Genomic DNA, 16,857 nt, shown 5'->3' with positions numbered 1-16,857 from the left:
ACATAAACGTGCTTGTGATATACACTTAGGAATTTAGAGTGGGAATAAATCTGTATTACCTGCAGAGCATATCCTTTCCATGAAAAATGGTTACTATCATGGGATATAATGCAAAGCTAGAATACTTTTTAGCAGTCTTTTAAGAGCTAATTTAGAGTTGTGACCTTTCTCTGTTACGCATGTTTTGGAGCATGAATTTCTTCTTGTTCAAGTTGATGAAACCAGTGCCATGGAATAAAACAAAGTAGTTCCAAGTGATCCTTTGAGAGCAGGTCATACATCCAAGATGCCTCTTGCTATGTGTTGAATATTTGAGCCTAATTTTATCTCTGTGGCCTGAGGAAATTGTAATATAATTGGTGATATATCAGGTGAACTGAAATAGAATTTTGCTTGTCCATCTGATGATGGAAGGGTGAGTATGAAATTATGACTATAAAAGCTCAGTTTATGACTAAAATTTATTACTATTTTAAAGTTGCATATTAAATACAAATTGTATTTTTTGTCTTTTAAGCTATGAAGAAACAACCCCCTTTCTACAGTAAGCTCTACTTGCTTTGTGGTGCAAGGGAAAAGATTCCTTTACAGAGGAAAGCTGCGAAACAAATAGTGACCTCCAAACTAATACAATCTCAAATTCATATTTGATGGTAAACGTCGGTATGGAGTGTTTTACATCAAAGGGCACAGGGTGGAGAGGAGTAGGTTTTTTTAGTGAGACTTCCCTTACCCCTGCCTCCAAAACTGGGATCCTGTACGGTATATGAAAAGTGAGGTTCTTGGATTAACTCTTAATGGTTCAAATTTTCTTATTTTTGATTGCTTCAGTGCTGACACTGTTTCTCTTCATAGCTTATTTGCGCTGTTTTAATGTAACTGATTTAAAGAGAAAATTAAGTGATTTATAGCTATGTGATAAACTTCAATTCCCTGTGTAGAGGAAGGCTATAGATTCTCTATCAAAGCTGTATCCATAACTGTTCTGTGAATTGATTCAGTGAATTGATAGAAGAGAATATTACCTTGCATTCTTGGTAACAGATTACAAAAATAATTAGCAGATTAAAGTTAAATCATCAATAAATATTCCCAGATAATTTGAAGATCTTATTTGTGAAGAAGTATAAAATAAGTAAGCACACTTTGCTTGATGATGATGTGAAGTAAGGTGTGATAAGGTTGTAAGCAAAACTTAGAGCGGATAATAACTGTGGCACAAGTGGTCACGATTAGAAATGAAGAATTGAGTAGCAGGTAAATTTATATTTTAACTACTGTTTTTATTAAAGAGAGACTCTTCACTTGGATGTTTAAATCTAGCTTGGACAAAATTACAGCTGAACTGCTCTGTAGAGAGCAACTCCACATCAGCTTAATGAGCCTGCATCTTTGTGTCTTCAATGCAGAAGTCAAAGGTGGTTGCTTTGGGATTGAAGTTATGAATTTGTGGAATTTTTATTTAGCGTTTTCTGAGATCTAGTGATATTTTTTTCACCTTTGCAATTTGAACATTTTAACGTAGATTTTTTTAAAAAAATAGTGATTGAACAGTTCCATTAGGTTCTACAAGCTAACTTTGTTAAAGTCTGACTGGGAGTGGGGGCAACTAAGAAGTCTTAAAAACAGCATCTACAACAGTAAGTTCAAGCATGTTTGTCTATGTAAACGTGGCTAGTAAATCTAGCTGTGCCACGTAAGTAGTGTTTTCTCCCAGCAGTTCCTGGGCATGGGTGGAGCTCCACAGCAGCTGAGATGTTCCCAGCTGAAGACCAACAGTACCGACACAGATGGGGACTGTTGTGTGCTAGTTGGTCTCAAAACTAAGCTTAATTCTGGGCAGGCTTAGTTTAATGGTGTAACTGTAAGTACAGTTCAGGAATCAGTCCAAGGTCCAAATGTATGTAGCCATTTCATCTGCAAGCTTCAAAATATGAACCAGCATATTCCCGAATTCAAACAAGTTCCTAAGCAGGGTTTGCCTAGATGTAAAGCAACCAGAAGACCATAAGAAGCTGTAAAATAAATAAAAATCTGAGTCTGGGAAAGTGTCGTGCTTCCAAGAAAACAAGAAACTTCACAGAACTTTATAGAAACAGTTGTTTCTGTGTTTTCAAGTTTTTACAGGGATTCCTGATTAAAATTAAGTTACTTAAATAAAACAAACCCAAGAAAACACCTGTAAACCAAACAAACCCCAAAAGCTAAAGTAACAGCTAAACTGCTCTGATTAGTTGGAGCCAATATTTTGCTTCTCCCTCTCCAGCCTTTGGAAAAAGCTCTTGATAAGTCACTGTTGTCTAGGCTTTCCTACATGATTAAGAGTAACGTGGTGAGGAACATGTGTGCCTGAGGTCTTAACTGACAGTTTGCACCTAACTATAAACTTTGCATGGCATATACAGAACTGCTGCCTCAACTGCAAGGATGGCTGGTGCCGTTGTTTGAAAGTGGGAAGAATCTGCGCTGGTAGACATAGAGGCTTTCTCTGTATTAGGTATTTCAGTAGTAGCTCTGATTTGGCCAGAATATCTGGTGCAGACCAGATTTCTTATGAATCTCGATGACTCGATTCAGAAATACTTCAGGGTTGTTTGGTTTTTTTTTTTTCCTGAAGACTATCAAAACTAGAATGTGTTAGGATTTTTGTATGGAAATGTTCTTCTACTAGAAAATGTCTTGGTTTGCATAGTAGCGTACATTTGGGTTCATTGTTTGCAGCTCCACGTTTCAGAAAGAAGTTGATTATTTTAATATAGGCAAGTTGCTTTGAAATTAGATCAGCTTTCTGTCACTTGTATTTTTAAAAGTATCTGCTATTTAATTACTGTCAATTTAATATTGACAATGCATTGAAATGCCCTTTTATTAGAGTGAATCAATGTACAGAATGACTGAATGATTTAGAACTGTATTAAATAAACATTTTCTGAGACCACTGTACTGATACTTCATGCATGAGGTGACTGTATGGGAACTAGCTCTGTTTTAATTTTTTAATTTTTGTTAATATCTGTTTAGAGCTGTATCACACTTTATAAAAACTACTGAAATATTGAGTAGACTGAGAGTGTAAACCAGAAGAATGGAAGACTGGTTCTGGTCCATCTCTGGGTTGGGTCACTGGAAGAATATTTCTCAAGTTCTTGTTGGGCAAATAAGTCTGGTTTTTAGGGAGAGGAAAAGGAAGAAACTGAATCTGATCTGTTATATCTTCACATAATATACAGGCTCTTAAATGGGCCATCATGGTCTCTTCTGTTTGTGAAATCATGAAATTAGCCTTGTGGGGAAGGACTGAGATAAAGCCATTTTGTAAATACATTACAAGTTCACTAATACTTTAGAATTACTCAGATTTTTTTTTTTCTTATCGCTTGCAATTTTTTCCCCTCTAGAGCATGTAACTTCCTTAACAGATGTCACATTTCACTTTAGAGCCACTGGAGAAACTTGATACCCGACCTTTTGGTCCCATATTATCTATCTCCATCTGTCCTTTGCACACACATAAAAGAATAATAGCAGAAAATTTATCAAAATGGAAGACAGTGTCATCTTCTGTCTGTAATGAAGACAAGAATGGATATTTCTATATGGCAAATTGTACGTATCAACACTTTTTTTGTGTGTCTGCATTTGGATCAGGGGATTAACAGGAGAAGAGACTATCTGGTTTAAAGTGCTGCAGCAAAATAAATAGCCACCCTATAATATCAGGATAAAATAGCAATTACATAAGAAATCTGTTATTCATTGCTTCATTATTTTCTGTCTGACTGTATGCTGTTTGACAGTTTACTTTTTTTTTTTTTTCCTTTGAACTGGACTGCTTTTTCTGGCTTGGCAGTAAGCACTGTTTTCTCTCAGCACAGCCATTACATCTCTCACCTGTGTGTCCTGTGCAGAGCTGCAGCTCAGAGATAAGGTTGGTCTCTCACAACAGTGAGCATTGGTATTCCAGCCTCTACTTTCAAGGGCATTTTGCTGTGAAGCTTCTCAAATGACAAGGAAAACATACAGGCATGTTAAATACTCTTGTTAGACTGAGACAAGTAAGGGTAAATGGAAATGATTTAAAAATACATTTTGAAACTGTTAGAGTTCATGGATAACTGTAAATCACATTTTTAGGTGGGATTATTGTAGGCCTATCCCAACCAGCATCATGCATTAAATTGTGTCTAGTGATGGAGACTACCTGCCCTTCTCAGTTTACACTTAAAATCCAAATAAAACACAGGGCTCTGAATGTGTGTTCTTGCATGTTCTTTGACCAAGGTCATAAAGGTAGTTCAGTGAAGAACTGAATCCATTTCTTCAGCATCTTGCTCCTGTGCCAGTCTATGAGCTCATCAATCTTCCCAATGTGAACTGAGAAGGTGCCTGAGATTTCAGGGGTTTTTGCAGCTCTCAGAGCATTGGCCTGGCATCCTTTGTGTGTGGCAGTCTCTTCAGAATCCATGCATGACCTGGCTTTAAATCTTTTTTCAAGTACTGCAAGACTAAATATATGTGCTTCACCTGTTTTGCTGTCTTTGCTCATTCTATCACTTCTATAAAATTAAATTATAAAATTATATATATATAAAAATTAAAGATAACATAAAAATCCACTGATTAGAAATTTGCCTGGGAAATCTGTTTTACATATGCTCCTTGACCTTGCCATACATCTACACAGTAGGTAGTTATCTCCATTCCTATCTTGCTGTTGAAGAGATTGAGGCACAGTGGTAATGTGTAGAATTCAGTTCAACACTTTAAATTTAAACATCACCTTAAACATACAGTGCATATGCAGTGTATGTTTAAGTTTTTGCAGTAGTTGCTGGAAATCTAGTTAGTAGTCAGTGGAGGTTAGAGAGCAATTCAGACCATCCTAAACTACACAAGAAGCGAATGGTTGGCAAAATCCCACTCTAGAGTCCATTGGGTGTATTGAATATGAAGCTTTCAGTTGCCCAAATGCAGGTACTTAGTGCTAATTTAAATATTTTAAAGAATGTTTTGGGGCCTTTGGCTGATGGTTCAGAAGAGAAGGGTCTTCCAGAAGTCCTTTATCACATTTGTCAACCCTGTGCATGTCCTGGATACCCTAAGGCATCTGACATTGCACTAGCTATCCATGCTGAAGCACTAAAACCGAGTACCAAATCTGTTGCCTACAATGGCAATGTATATACCAGGGTGTGGAGATCTAAGTTTATTTCTCTTAAATTTAAAGCTGAAACCTATGCAATTTATCTGTGATACTATGTAGACAGACTGCAAATAAATTTAGCTTACACTACAGGGTTATGATCCTCTTTTGTTATCAGGGATTCATGTGTGTGTTATGTATTCTATGGGTGGCCATCTGTTCACCAAATGAATCAAGGACATCCTGACTTCTGAACCACGTCAGTTTGTTTTATGAGGGGGTTCTGTAGTCTGGAACCGTAACAGTTCTTACTTTGTGTGGATCTGGCACAGAGAAGGATTTGTAACCATTTCCAGTAGACAGAAAACACATGCACTGATTTCCACCCCTTCACACCACCCCGCTTCCTCACACATTGAAGCTTAAGGACTATGAACAGTGCTGCCATGTTAAAAGTAATTGAACAATTCTGACGTAGAGTTGAAACTTGTATGTAGCTAAATGACACAGTCATTTATTCATCCCCTGAAGTATTCTCACATTATCATATGTGGAACTTTGAGTTGCTTGGTATTATCCTTATTAAAGGAAGGAGAAATCCTTCATAATGTTTATTATCTGTTTTATTTTCTGACACTTGGACCCTGAGATTCTGAGGTCTGTAAGTGTGACTGATAGGAAGTTATTACCTACAAAAAAGCAAAATACCACTTACAATACAGAAAAGTTACCTCTCCAAAAATCAAGGCCCGCCAAGGCATGGTTCAGCTAGGGATTTTCCAAGCTCTAGAGTTTCTATATGTATGAGTAATGTACTGATTTAGAGTTACTCTAATTTTAATTAAACCTCTGTTCTCTCTTTTTTCCTCTGGCCAAAATTCTCTGTCTTTAAAAATTTTCAAACCATAGGAGTGATTATTTGTTATAAGAAGGGATGAATTGGAGTCTTTTTTTTAGCTACAGGTGTTAACAATTTAGAATATGTAGAAACTTTAACTTGGGGGTCAAACTCATCCTGGAAAAATCAGTGGTTTTGCAGCTGTTGGATAGTTTGTTGTTCCTTATTTATTGTAAATGACAGTTACATTTTCTTTCTAAAAGATGGTTTATTTGACATACAATCCATTTATCACCTTTGGGGATTCAAAAATGAGCTAGTTGCTCTATTTTACATCTTTGATACTGCTGTGTTCCATAGTCTCTGAACATTCATGAATTTTTGATGGAAATCTAGAATCTAGGAAAGAGGAAGTCGGTGCAGATAGGCTTCCTCTTGCTTAACATACTCCTGTTTCAGCTGTTAACTCTGTTTTTGGATAAGTTTGCTAATGGACATTAATGGAGTCTCAGGCTTTTTCATGTACTAAGAAGGGCGTATGTATCAAGAGTTAAAATCCTCACAACATTGTTAAAAGGGGCATAATAACAGAGTAACATTTGATGGCCATTTGGTTGGGGAATTAAGAGTGGGAATATTATTTCCAGGTAACCGTGAATTCCTCTAGCACTGTGATGCTAGCTTATAGCAGCAAATCATAATATATTTTATCCCATTTGCTGTCACATCTCCCTTAACCTCAGATATCTCTCTCTGAACTGTGTCCTGAAAATGCTAACCTTTTGCCCTTCCATATATACAGAGCATAAACTGCAGTGCATTTAGAGACGGGGATAACTCCTCCCCTCAGTTCCCAATTCTTGACCCAAATTCCCATGGTCTGATGTAGTGGTGGTGTGTTCCTCTGGCTGGATTTATCTGTTACTTCCATTCTTTTTGGGGACAGTTTACTTCAGCATAAGTTGAAGCTTACTGTCAAAAGAAAAGAAATAGTTATGCATGTTCTTTTTCCTTTGGCTGAGCTGAACCCAACTTAGTCTTCAGTAGTCTACTTTCTTTTAATGTCTGTATGAAAGACCTCTTTGAAGGAGCAAACTTTGCTCCTGAAGAATGTATCTGGTTGGCCTTTCTTACCGTCTGCTGCAGAGAGAGAAACTGGAAGAACTGTCGTTTTTCTGGGCTTTTTTCCACATCTCTTACATAAATTTCTATGGGTTGTTAAATGTTTTTATCTTTTATAATTCTGCTAAAAGACAGTAGCATTTGTAGAAGTATGTTCCTAGTAACAGGTATATAAGGGAGCTTGCTTTAAATACCTTTGACTTGTGTAATAGGCTAAATGAGATTGGTAAAGACTCACATCATTAAAAACATTTGAGTGAGAGATAATATGAATCTATTTATGGTCTTCCATTCAAGTATCAAAGGGTCATTGATGTAGGGTTTCTTTTTATTGTTCTGGATTTGTACAGCACCTTAATTTGGTTTACACCTGCAAGCAGAGCTCCTATAGAAATAACCCCTCTATTACTAGTAATAATGAGCACAAGCTTCATCCAGTGAGCAAAAAATGTCACACTTGCTTCTGAATTTAGCTGCTGCTTTTGTTTACACTGTGGCTGATGTTACTCTCAGGTCCACATACAGAGAAGTTTCACTAAGGCTAAGTCAGTAATAGTTTGCTTGCAAAAGGAGGGTTAAGATTTTGCACAAGTTGTTCTAATGACAGTTGATCTTGAACAGTCTTAAATCTGTGGTATTACTTATGTGTATTAAACTGAGACATAGCTGTAGCTATGGTAGCACCATAGAAAAACAAACATTCCACACATGGGAGTAAAGGGTTGTAGACTAGGATTGGTTATCCCAGGCACTGTACAAATCCAGAACACAAGATTGGCCAAGATTGGGTAATCTTTGTTTTTGAGAAGCAAAACCAAATAGGTTTTTCTCTGTAAAGAGCTCAGTAAAATGCCCTAGTGAGCTAGAGGGGTTTTTAAGGGGAAAAAAATAGGTTATGCTTAGGAATAGACAAGAAGAAACAAGAAATTAAACTAATTGTGATACCAGTATGGTTTCCTTATTCGGATGGAGTGAAAAAATTGCAGTGTTTCTGTTTTGAAAGTAGATTAACAGTAGAAGTGCAAGAATAATCATGAAATGGAACATGTCAGTTCATACACCATGTACCAGTTTTTGTAAGAAGATTAAGGAGATGGGCTACTGAATTGATAGGTGGCAGTTTTAAAGATGAAAAAAGGAAAGGAATTATGGAACTATCCAGTGTAGCACTGTATCGTAAGACCTTTTTTCTGTCACTGCTATGAAACCACATTCAGGCCAGGCATCACTTTCACTTCAGATGTTTTTCTAGACCTTAGTGATCAGCATCATTTAAATCTTTATCTTTTCCTTTTTCAAATGTTTGTTATGTTTTTTTGTTCTGTTGGTCCATTACTGCTAAAACTTTCATTAGGCTCAGATATACGTGACTCGTCTTTGCTTTCAGTGTTTCCTTCCAGCTCTTTGAGAACCACTTACAAACTTCTCAGTTTTCTCATGACATGATTTTTCCATTGCTGCCTGCTTAGAACTTCAGTCAGGCATGTTTATGGCTTTTCTCTATGAGACTACATCTGTGTGATATTCAAATGCATGAATAAAAGTTCCTCTAAACATTCACAAAAACATTAGCTTTTCTAAAAAGTGTTTTCTTAAGGTTTTGAAAAAAAACTTGTTGGTGATTGACTGGTGTACAAAACGATTGATTATCATAATAAATTATATTGATTCATTTGCTGCTTTGTACTAACCTATCCATTTCTGTTGATCGGTATAGTCTTGCAGTATAGTCTTGTTTTGTAAAATCTTTAGTGCTGGGATAAGTTTTTGTCCTGGTTCTGGATCTCAGTTTGTGATTACTGCTGAGGGGGCTACTATAAATACAAGTTAAAAAGTGGGCAAATAATTTAATAGAACTTTGAAAAGAATGGTTTGATAATTCAGCTTTTCTGTATCAGCATCTAACCTTACTGCCAGCTCGCAGCGGTAAAGAACAAATTACTCTGTGGAGATTTTTCTGTCATCAGCTAATCTGGAATTCCCTGTGCTTAATAAATGTGCAGTGCTGGTGAGAGTAAAATGGGAAGCTGGGTGGTTTGAGTCTGGTCTGAAGCTGCTTTTGCCATTAGGTGTCTGTTTGGTGCAAGGATGTATTTTCCCCAGGCGTCTTCATATTAAATTTCATTAAGAGTATAGTAGTCCACAGCCCACACTGACCACAGGTCAGCATACATGTCTGGGAGTTTCAGACAACCTAGTTCAAATGCCAGTAGCAAATTGGGCAGCATCACAGAGTGTAGTACAAGCTACATTATCTGTCAACGAAGCAGAGCTAAGCAGAACAGTCTCTGACATTGAGCTGTATGCTTCTGCAAGGTTTATATTCATAATTAAATGTTTTAATTCTACCTGTTAATCTGATTTACCCATAAATGTCATCTCTAGGCCTATGACAATTGAAATTAAATTATGGATCACAAGAATGAAACATCAGAGGAAAAATAATGGTGCAAGTCTGAGATAAAGATCAACTTTAGAAGTCCCAAATTTGTAGATTTTTCATTTCTATCATTAAAAATAAATTTGTAAAGAATCAACAGACTACTGAGTCAGCAGGTGTAAAACACCTTCACTTAAGTCTGTTTCTTTACCGTTGCATTTGTGAAGGAGTAACCCTAAAAGCAGATGGTATAAAGGTTGCCTAGTGTGAGGTCCTCATTTCAAGGCAAATTTGTGTGTTCTGTTCTTTGAAGGGGTATTGACTTCCACATCACACGCAGGCATGCTGCTGAAGATGTGTCACGGTGCACCTTGTATGTCTAAGTACTGGGATCAAATCTGCAGTATGTTGATCACTCCTGATGATAGGACTATGTATTCTCTAATCTCATGTGCGAGGTTATATAGCATGCTTTATTAAAAAAGAAGACTTAGAGCTATTAAAAGCAGAATGCTGAGGTTTTAATTGTTTTTGGATTTTTTCTTTCATTATTGCTCTGCTGTGGATTTTAAAGTGTAATAAAGTAATGAGCATTACCTTGAGCTTAGTGACTTTAAACGCTGGGTTAATTTACACTCGGAGTGGAGCTTTCAGTGTCAGGTGATCTTTTTTGCCAACATAAGCACTCAGCTGAAACAACAGCTATGACTCAGTTGCCAGTGAATACTGCTTGAATTGATTTAGTCGGAGTTCAGATTTAGCACATAATCATGTTCAATTTGATCCACTGTGCTGCCTAGAGATAAAAGGGTTGAAAAAATAGATTTAGCTTATGTCAGTCTTTGTGGTGATGTCATTGCCATGAGAGATGAAATAGCGCTGTTACTATGCTGTGCCTGCTCAGTTGGTGGGTGTACGAGGGAAAGGCAAGGAGCAACTCAGTTAAGTGCAAAGAGCTTGTGTCGGAAGCTAGCAGTTACTGTCAGCATTGAACCAGAATTTTGGACTGTTCAGTTGCAATACTGAATTGAAGATTATTTTTTTTTTTCTTTCAATCATTTGTTACTCAGAGGTTGCCTAACTCTGTGTAGAAAACAGGGGGATGCCAGCCCCTAGCATGGACTGTGATGTCTCCACTTTGGTTGCCTGTGGGGTTGATGTGGAGATTTTTGCCAACCAAGAGATTAAGGTATGCACCTTCAATTCTTTTGTTACAGATACTTCTTAGAAAAGCCTTTGGGAGCAATAGGCATTTCTATGTAGCAATTCAGAATAAGGAGGCAGATGAGATTCTGCTGCAATAGTAAAATATATGCAGTTAAAAAGATCTGTTAATTAAGGGAGAGAAATATGCCTGCTTTTTACTGTGTTTTGATAAGCTGAAAGAATAGGCTGGTGTTTACGCTTTAATGATATAAGAAATGGGTTATATAACTGACATCTGTGCATATACATGTTTCATATTCATAACAAATCATTCATTGTTAATTTTGTTGAGATATTTTTAGTCCAGTGTCACTTTTTAGACCAGCCTTGCCATAAATGTTATTTATTGATGTTGATAATCTTCAGATATTCTTACTCATTTGAACAGAAGCTGTTTCTTTTCTTCAGTTCCAAATCACGTATAAAAGTATAAATTTTTTTGTGAAGAGGATTAAGGGTTGTAGCAAGTATTTTAGTGCATCTGCAATATAACAATACAAAAAGTTGTGTATCTTGCATATCATATGAATATCTCAAAAACAATGCTCAAATTTAAGCCTTGATATGCTGGACTCAGTCTCTTAACTGCTGTAGAAAAGTCATTGTGTGTAATTGTTTACTGTTGAAATCAATTAACTTTTTAATTTATTCTCATATTACTGCAAGAAAATCACTGTGAATTAAGTTTGAAAGAAGAATGTTAAGTATGCTTTTCACAGATCATCTGAGAAAGCTTATAGGCGTAATACAGTGATATTCAGCAGTTTATTTGAAGGACAGAGATATAGACAACACCAGTTTCTGATCTGATTGTTCTTAGCATTGAAGGAATGGAACAGGAAAAAAAAAGATTTACAAATTGGAGGTCAAATTTTCAACCTCTGTTCTGTTTAATTCTGAGTCAAACATTGAAGCCCATAGAAATATCTGGAAATAAAACCACTTTCATTTGCAAGTGGTTATTGTGATTTTTATTTCCCTGTTAGTTTGTTACCAAGTGATATGTATACTTTGTACAGGTGCTTTTGTGTTGCCAGCAAGAGGTTCTTCTTAATTTAAGAAGCTTTTTCTTAACAGTTTAATACTGTATTTAGAAATTATATAGTGAGTGATTCAGAGGAATAGTTCAGGTGAGCAGTATCACCTGCATTGGTACATGTTTCCTGTAATGCTTTGAAGTAGTGAAATGTTCATCTGCTTATTCCTTATTTTTCTTCTTTTTCACTCAAGAACATATCTTTATTATTCATAATTTAGGATATTTGCTATGAGCTTGTACCTGGAAATGTCTTTTAGTGTCTGGTCCATGTTCAACGTAAGACAATTAAAGTTATAGTGATCTTCTTGTACCCTTATTTATATGACAGTAGCAATGAAAAAGCAGAATTCTGGCTTCCATAAAATTAGCAGTGAGCTTTACATTGACTTCGGTAAGACTTAATTAGCCGGATTTTAAGCTGCAGTGTCTGGCAAGCGTGGCCCAGGAACATGGGCTAAAAGAGACCAGAAGGGTTACAGAGACATTACAGGAATTGTAATTCCTTTTATGTGACTTTGACTTTTTGTATTTTGTTTGCTTTGGTTAAAATTGCCTTCTCCCCCCACCCCACCCCCCCTTTTTTTTCCCTGATGTCTGAATTAAAATGTTGAGTGCAAAGACTTTGGGTATATTTACAATGGAGACTGCACTGCAGACTGCACTGCAGCTTAGAAACAGTGAGTCTACTTTGAAGTTGTCTGGTTTAGATGCTAGAAGCAGTCTGTTCTCAGTGACACACAGCTCACTGCAGACTAATTTTCACTTAGTTGTCAACAAACTGGGTTGTTGGAGGCTGTACGCAGCACTGCTGCAGCTAGGCTGCTTCCAGGGCTCCAGCCTAGCCAGCTCTGTGCTGATTCTCTCTCTACACAGCAGGCTACATTGTAGGCACCCTCTTTGTGAAACTTTCAGCACTACTTATTTACAATATTTACAATAGCTATTGTAAAGATGGAGAGACTTACTGTTCTTTGCTCACTCCCAGAGGAATTGCAAAGAAAAAAATAAAAAATGGTTTTTAGTCTGCAAAAGGGGTTCACTTCAAGGTGGGTTCTTTTGTAGACAGTGTGGTCACAGTCAACAAAAAAATGTTTATGTTGACTTTGATCAGATGACAGGAACATCAAGCTTTAGGGTTAAAAAGGAAGGAGACTGTTTCTGAGTAGAGATGGGTGTGGAAGGTGAAGTAAAAGAGCAAAAGGGAAAATTTTGGATGCCCCATCCCTGGCCTTGTTCAAGGCCAGGCTGGATGTGGCTTTGAGCAACCTGGTCTAGTGGAAGGAGGCCCTGCTCATGGCAGGGGCATGGAGCTAGGTGATCTTTAAAGGTTCCTTCAGTCCAAACCATTCTGTGATTCTATGAAAATCAAGCACAGAAATCCTGCCTTCATCTCCTCCTCTGTTCTGCCATGAGTACCCCTTTGCCTGGCCCTTCTGCAAGTCAGCTGGAAGGCACAAGCAGTATTGAAGACTGAAGTCTAGGCTATGGTTCTTTCAGTTTTCTTCTGCTATAGAGCTTTTGCCATAGGGGAAAGGGGTTTTTTGTAGGGAACCTTCTGGCTATGGGAAGGGAATGTTCCTTCAGTGGTAGAACAGACATATTAAAGATTTTTTGATACATGTGATGCTTGTTGAGATTTGCCATGATGAGCTATTAATCCTGTAGAAGTAGTTCTCTAATGTCAGCAAGGATTGTGGTTTGGTTTTTAGGATACGTGTGCAGCAGAGCTTGCTTTCTTTCGATTTAGGTTTAGAACTGAAGCAAGGCTTTGGAGGAGGGTGCTGGCTGGACGGAGCCATGGTTGTCCCGCTTGCAGTGTGTGGGGTGGGCGCACCTGGGAGGCTGGCTGCAGCTAGCGGGCTGAAGAGGGGGTGGGCAGGAGCTGCCCTGTTCGCCGGGCTGCAGTGGAAGAGCTCGATAAGAGCTTGTAGAGCAGGAGCCCTCGCTTCAGGTGGCAGTGGTGACTCCTTGGAATTGCCGCTTTTCAAGAGCAGTGGCCCTTCAATGCTGGGGAATTCTTACATGGAGAGGTAATGTCTGGTACTGGGCACAAGGCTTGAAGTGGAGCGAGCTGCTTAGCTTATCGCTGCTTTTTCACCTATGGAAGTGACCTTATTCTGTAGGCATTATGCTCTTAGCATCTGGCACACAGGCTCGGAAATACTCTTTTTCCATTTGGCCTCTGGAACAGGAGAGCAATTACTTAGTACTGAAGGCAAAGCTTTTTAGTTCCAGCATTTGGAGTGGCTCATCCTTTCAATAAACAGAGGCTTGTATGAATGCCCTGAAACTGGCAGCAGGCCCACAGCACTGACACCATTGGTTTACCATCCACGAACCCATCCAACAGGCCTTTCCATTTTGATCAGCTGCTGCTTTGAATTGTCTTATAACCCCAAAATTGGGTGAGGGTAATCAACACGCTACTAACTGTACAGTGCCTGTATATCAGGAACTAGTAAAGTTGAGAAGGCGACCGTAGAAATCACCAAGTACAGTTCTGCTTTGAAGTTCACCTGGATAATAAAAATTCTTGTTTCAGTGCCTCTAGATGATGATTTTATGTAATGATGTTCGTTACATAAGCAATTAGTTAATGAATATCTTGTTTATTTCTAATAGAGACATTCCAGACATCACTGAAATAGTGGAAGAATTCAAACTCATACTTCTTACTCTAAGCAAGATATTCCTGTATCATTAATTCTTCATGTGCTCTCTTCAGTTATGTTCACATGCGCCGTTCTGCTAGGCAACAAGCAATGATTGGGACAACGAGGCAGTGCTGTAACAGAAGAAATACTAATGGTACAGACTGATTGAATTTGTATCTGAAGACAGTAATGTAAAGTAATGTGGATAGGACCATTATCTTAATGCAGGGAAAACCAATATGGACGTGAGCCAGGCAGTGAAGGGAAACAGCAGAAATAGTTTCACTGTTTGGACCGTATTGCTTTGGGGGATTAATCCCCATTGGAGCAGGATCTGTCAATCTGTAAATCATTATTCAGTTCAGATGCTCCAGTGAACACACTGCTAATACTGGTTGTTTGAGATGGATGGTTTGGAGATCAGTCATTGCCCTGTAGTTGCCTTTGAGAGATTTAGCAGTCTAACATCATATCTAAACTTCTGAGTTCTAGAGGGTGAAATCATACTAGGTTCTTGTGTTTTAAACTCTCTGCTTCAATTATCTGTTTGTAAAAGTGGCATCCACAAAGATGTTCTGTGGTTTAAAGTTTAAGTGCTCTAACATTAGAGTCATGGCAAAGAGATGCTGAACAAGAAGACTATTACAGTTTATCAAACACATCACTAACACACAGGCTGCCAGGATCCAGAAACTGTCCAAGCTAAGCCTCGGTTGCTGCTGGATTTTGTGTTTTCCATCCACTATTGATAGTGGTGCCAGGACTGTGCGTGTGGGCTTTTCTTGAAAATTTCCCCCATTAATATGGCTTCGTGTCAATAAACAACTTCTTCTAAATGTCAACAGAATTAATTTTTTCCCATGGGAGACTGCTGAGACTGTACTGTCTAACTCTCCTTGAAGTAACTGTATTTATTGACTTCCTAGTGTTGAGTCTTGACACTTTTCTTCGGTATAGATCATACAGGTGAGCCTTGATTGCTGCTACCTTGAAGCATGACGGCTTAGCTGCCCTCTGCACTATATGATATTACGTATTTAATATCTTCTGGGCAAATAGTAAATTTCTCCCCTTTTTTTCTCATTGACAATGCTTCTAAAATACACATGCATTCATCAAGTTTGGCTCCAGCCTGTGATTTCCATCTAGAATTAACATTGATTTCTGCTCTGTTCATGTTAGTTCCGGACAGCATAGATCACCTTCTCACAGCATCAGTGTTCTTGTGATGCATTTAACTGCCCGCAGTTGGAATTTCTGTTGGTGCTGAATCAAGGAGAAGCCTTTGGTTGTAACAGGGGACTAAACAGCCCTGCTGCCCTTGCAGGATGCCTGCACAGCAAACTGCAATGGGAAACCAGCTGGATGGGCCTCTGCTGAGCTGGGTGCTGCAGCAGCATCTCCATGGCGGTGTGTCTGTTCTGTACTCCTGGCATTGCTGAAAAACTTGAAAGTAGTGTTATAGAGAAGAAGTTCCAAGCATTCTCATTTGCAGATGGAGAACTAAGAAACCAGGAAATAAGTTTTCTGATTAGGAAACTGGATTGGAATGTATCAGATCTAGTATAATTAATAATTCTTTTCTTTAATAATCAGGTTGTGTAGATGTTTGGTCTCAAATGCTGTTTGAACCCTAGACGTTTTCTAGAGAGCAAAGAGCTTTGCTTGGTTGCTAGTACCTTTTTTTTTTTTTTTTTTTTTTTAAATTATTTTGGAATTAGCCCAAACTTTGCTACCTTGCAGAAGCCACCTGAGATTCTGGAAGCATTTGGACAGAGAGAGGGGCTTATCTTGCAGGTTGGCTTCATATTTAGCAGGATAAATCTACTGCAGCATGGAAGAACATCCAGTTTTGCAGCACCAGATCGTCCTATCTGTTGAAATAATAGTCACTGAGCTGAGAAATACAATGAACCTGTTGTGCTCGGAGCAGTATCAGCAGGCAGCTGTACACAGTAATTTCTTCAGCTCAATTTGTCACTTGTGAAAGTATCTGTCTGCTTCATATATTGCAGTGAGTAATCTTGATACGTTGGCCATAAAAGGTGGAGGCATTCAGATAGCTGAATCATGCAGTGTGAGTTCTGCTGTGTTATACCCGTGTCATGGCTAGAGAAATGGTAATAACATTGCAGAAGTCTCATTTGTCCTTTTATTCATGTAGGTCAGATGTGCTGATGTGCAGGCAGATGAACAAATCACGGTAAAAGAACTACTAACCCTCTCAAGAAATGAAACTCCATTTATGGAGGAAATAAGATTGTTTCATTTGCTGTACAAGTCATACTCCAAGTTTATCAACCTCAAGTTTCATCATCCTTTGCTCTGAATTCTCTTGCCTGATGACAAGGTTCATTCAGTTTTGGATATTTTTCCATGTTTCTCAGAGAAAACCAATAACTAAATCAATAAGAATACAAACTTTTTCATTGTCTAAATAATTAAAACCATACTGGCAAATTTGTTTTGACCACC

The 16,857-nt window shown here is 38.0% G+C and overlaps 1 protein-coding gene across 3 annotated transcripts in view; it reads left to right on the top strand.

Annotated features, from left to right (window-relative positions):
• Positions 1-16,857, top strand: part of RCAN2 (regulator of calcineurin 2) — a 92,494-nt gene that overhangs the window by 38,391 nt on the left and 37,246 nt on the right. Inside the window, exon 1 of one of the 3 annotated variants that reach the window (XM_056343791.1) lies at positions 10,381-10,672. The exons of the other annotated variants lie outside the window; for them this stretch is intronic. Coding sequence (XP_056199766.1) covers positions 10,586-10,672 — 87 coding nt within the window. The 5' untranslated portion in view covers positions 10,381-10,585. Of the gene's footprint in view, positions 1-10,380; positions 10,673-16,857 lie in introns of those variants that run through there. 3 annotated transcript variants of the gene reach the window in all.

Source organism: Falco biarmicus, chromosome 6, assembly GCF_023638135.1.
Source record: "Falco biarmicus isolate bFalBia1 chromosome 6, bFalBia1.pri, whole genome shotgun sequence".
NCBI lineage: Eukaryota > Metazoa > Chordata > Aves > Falconiformes > Falconidae > Falco > Falco biarmicus.
Note: the sequence above shows the minus strand (reverse complement) of the source record. Positions and strands in the feature narration are given on the sequence as shown.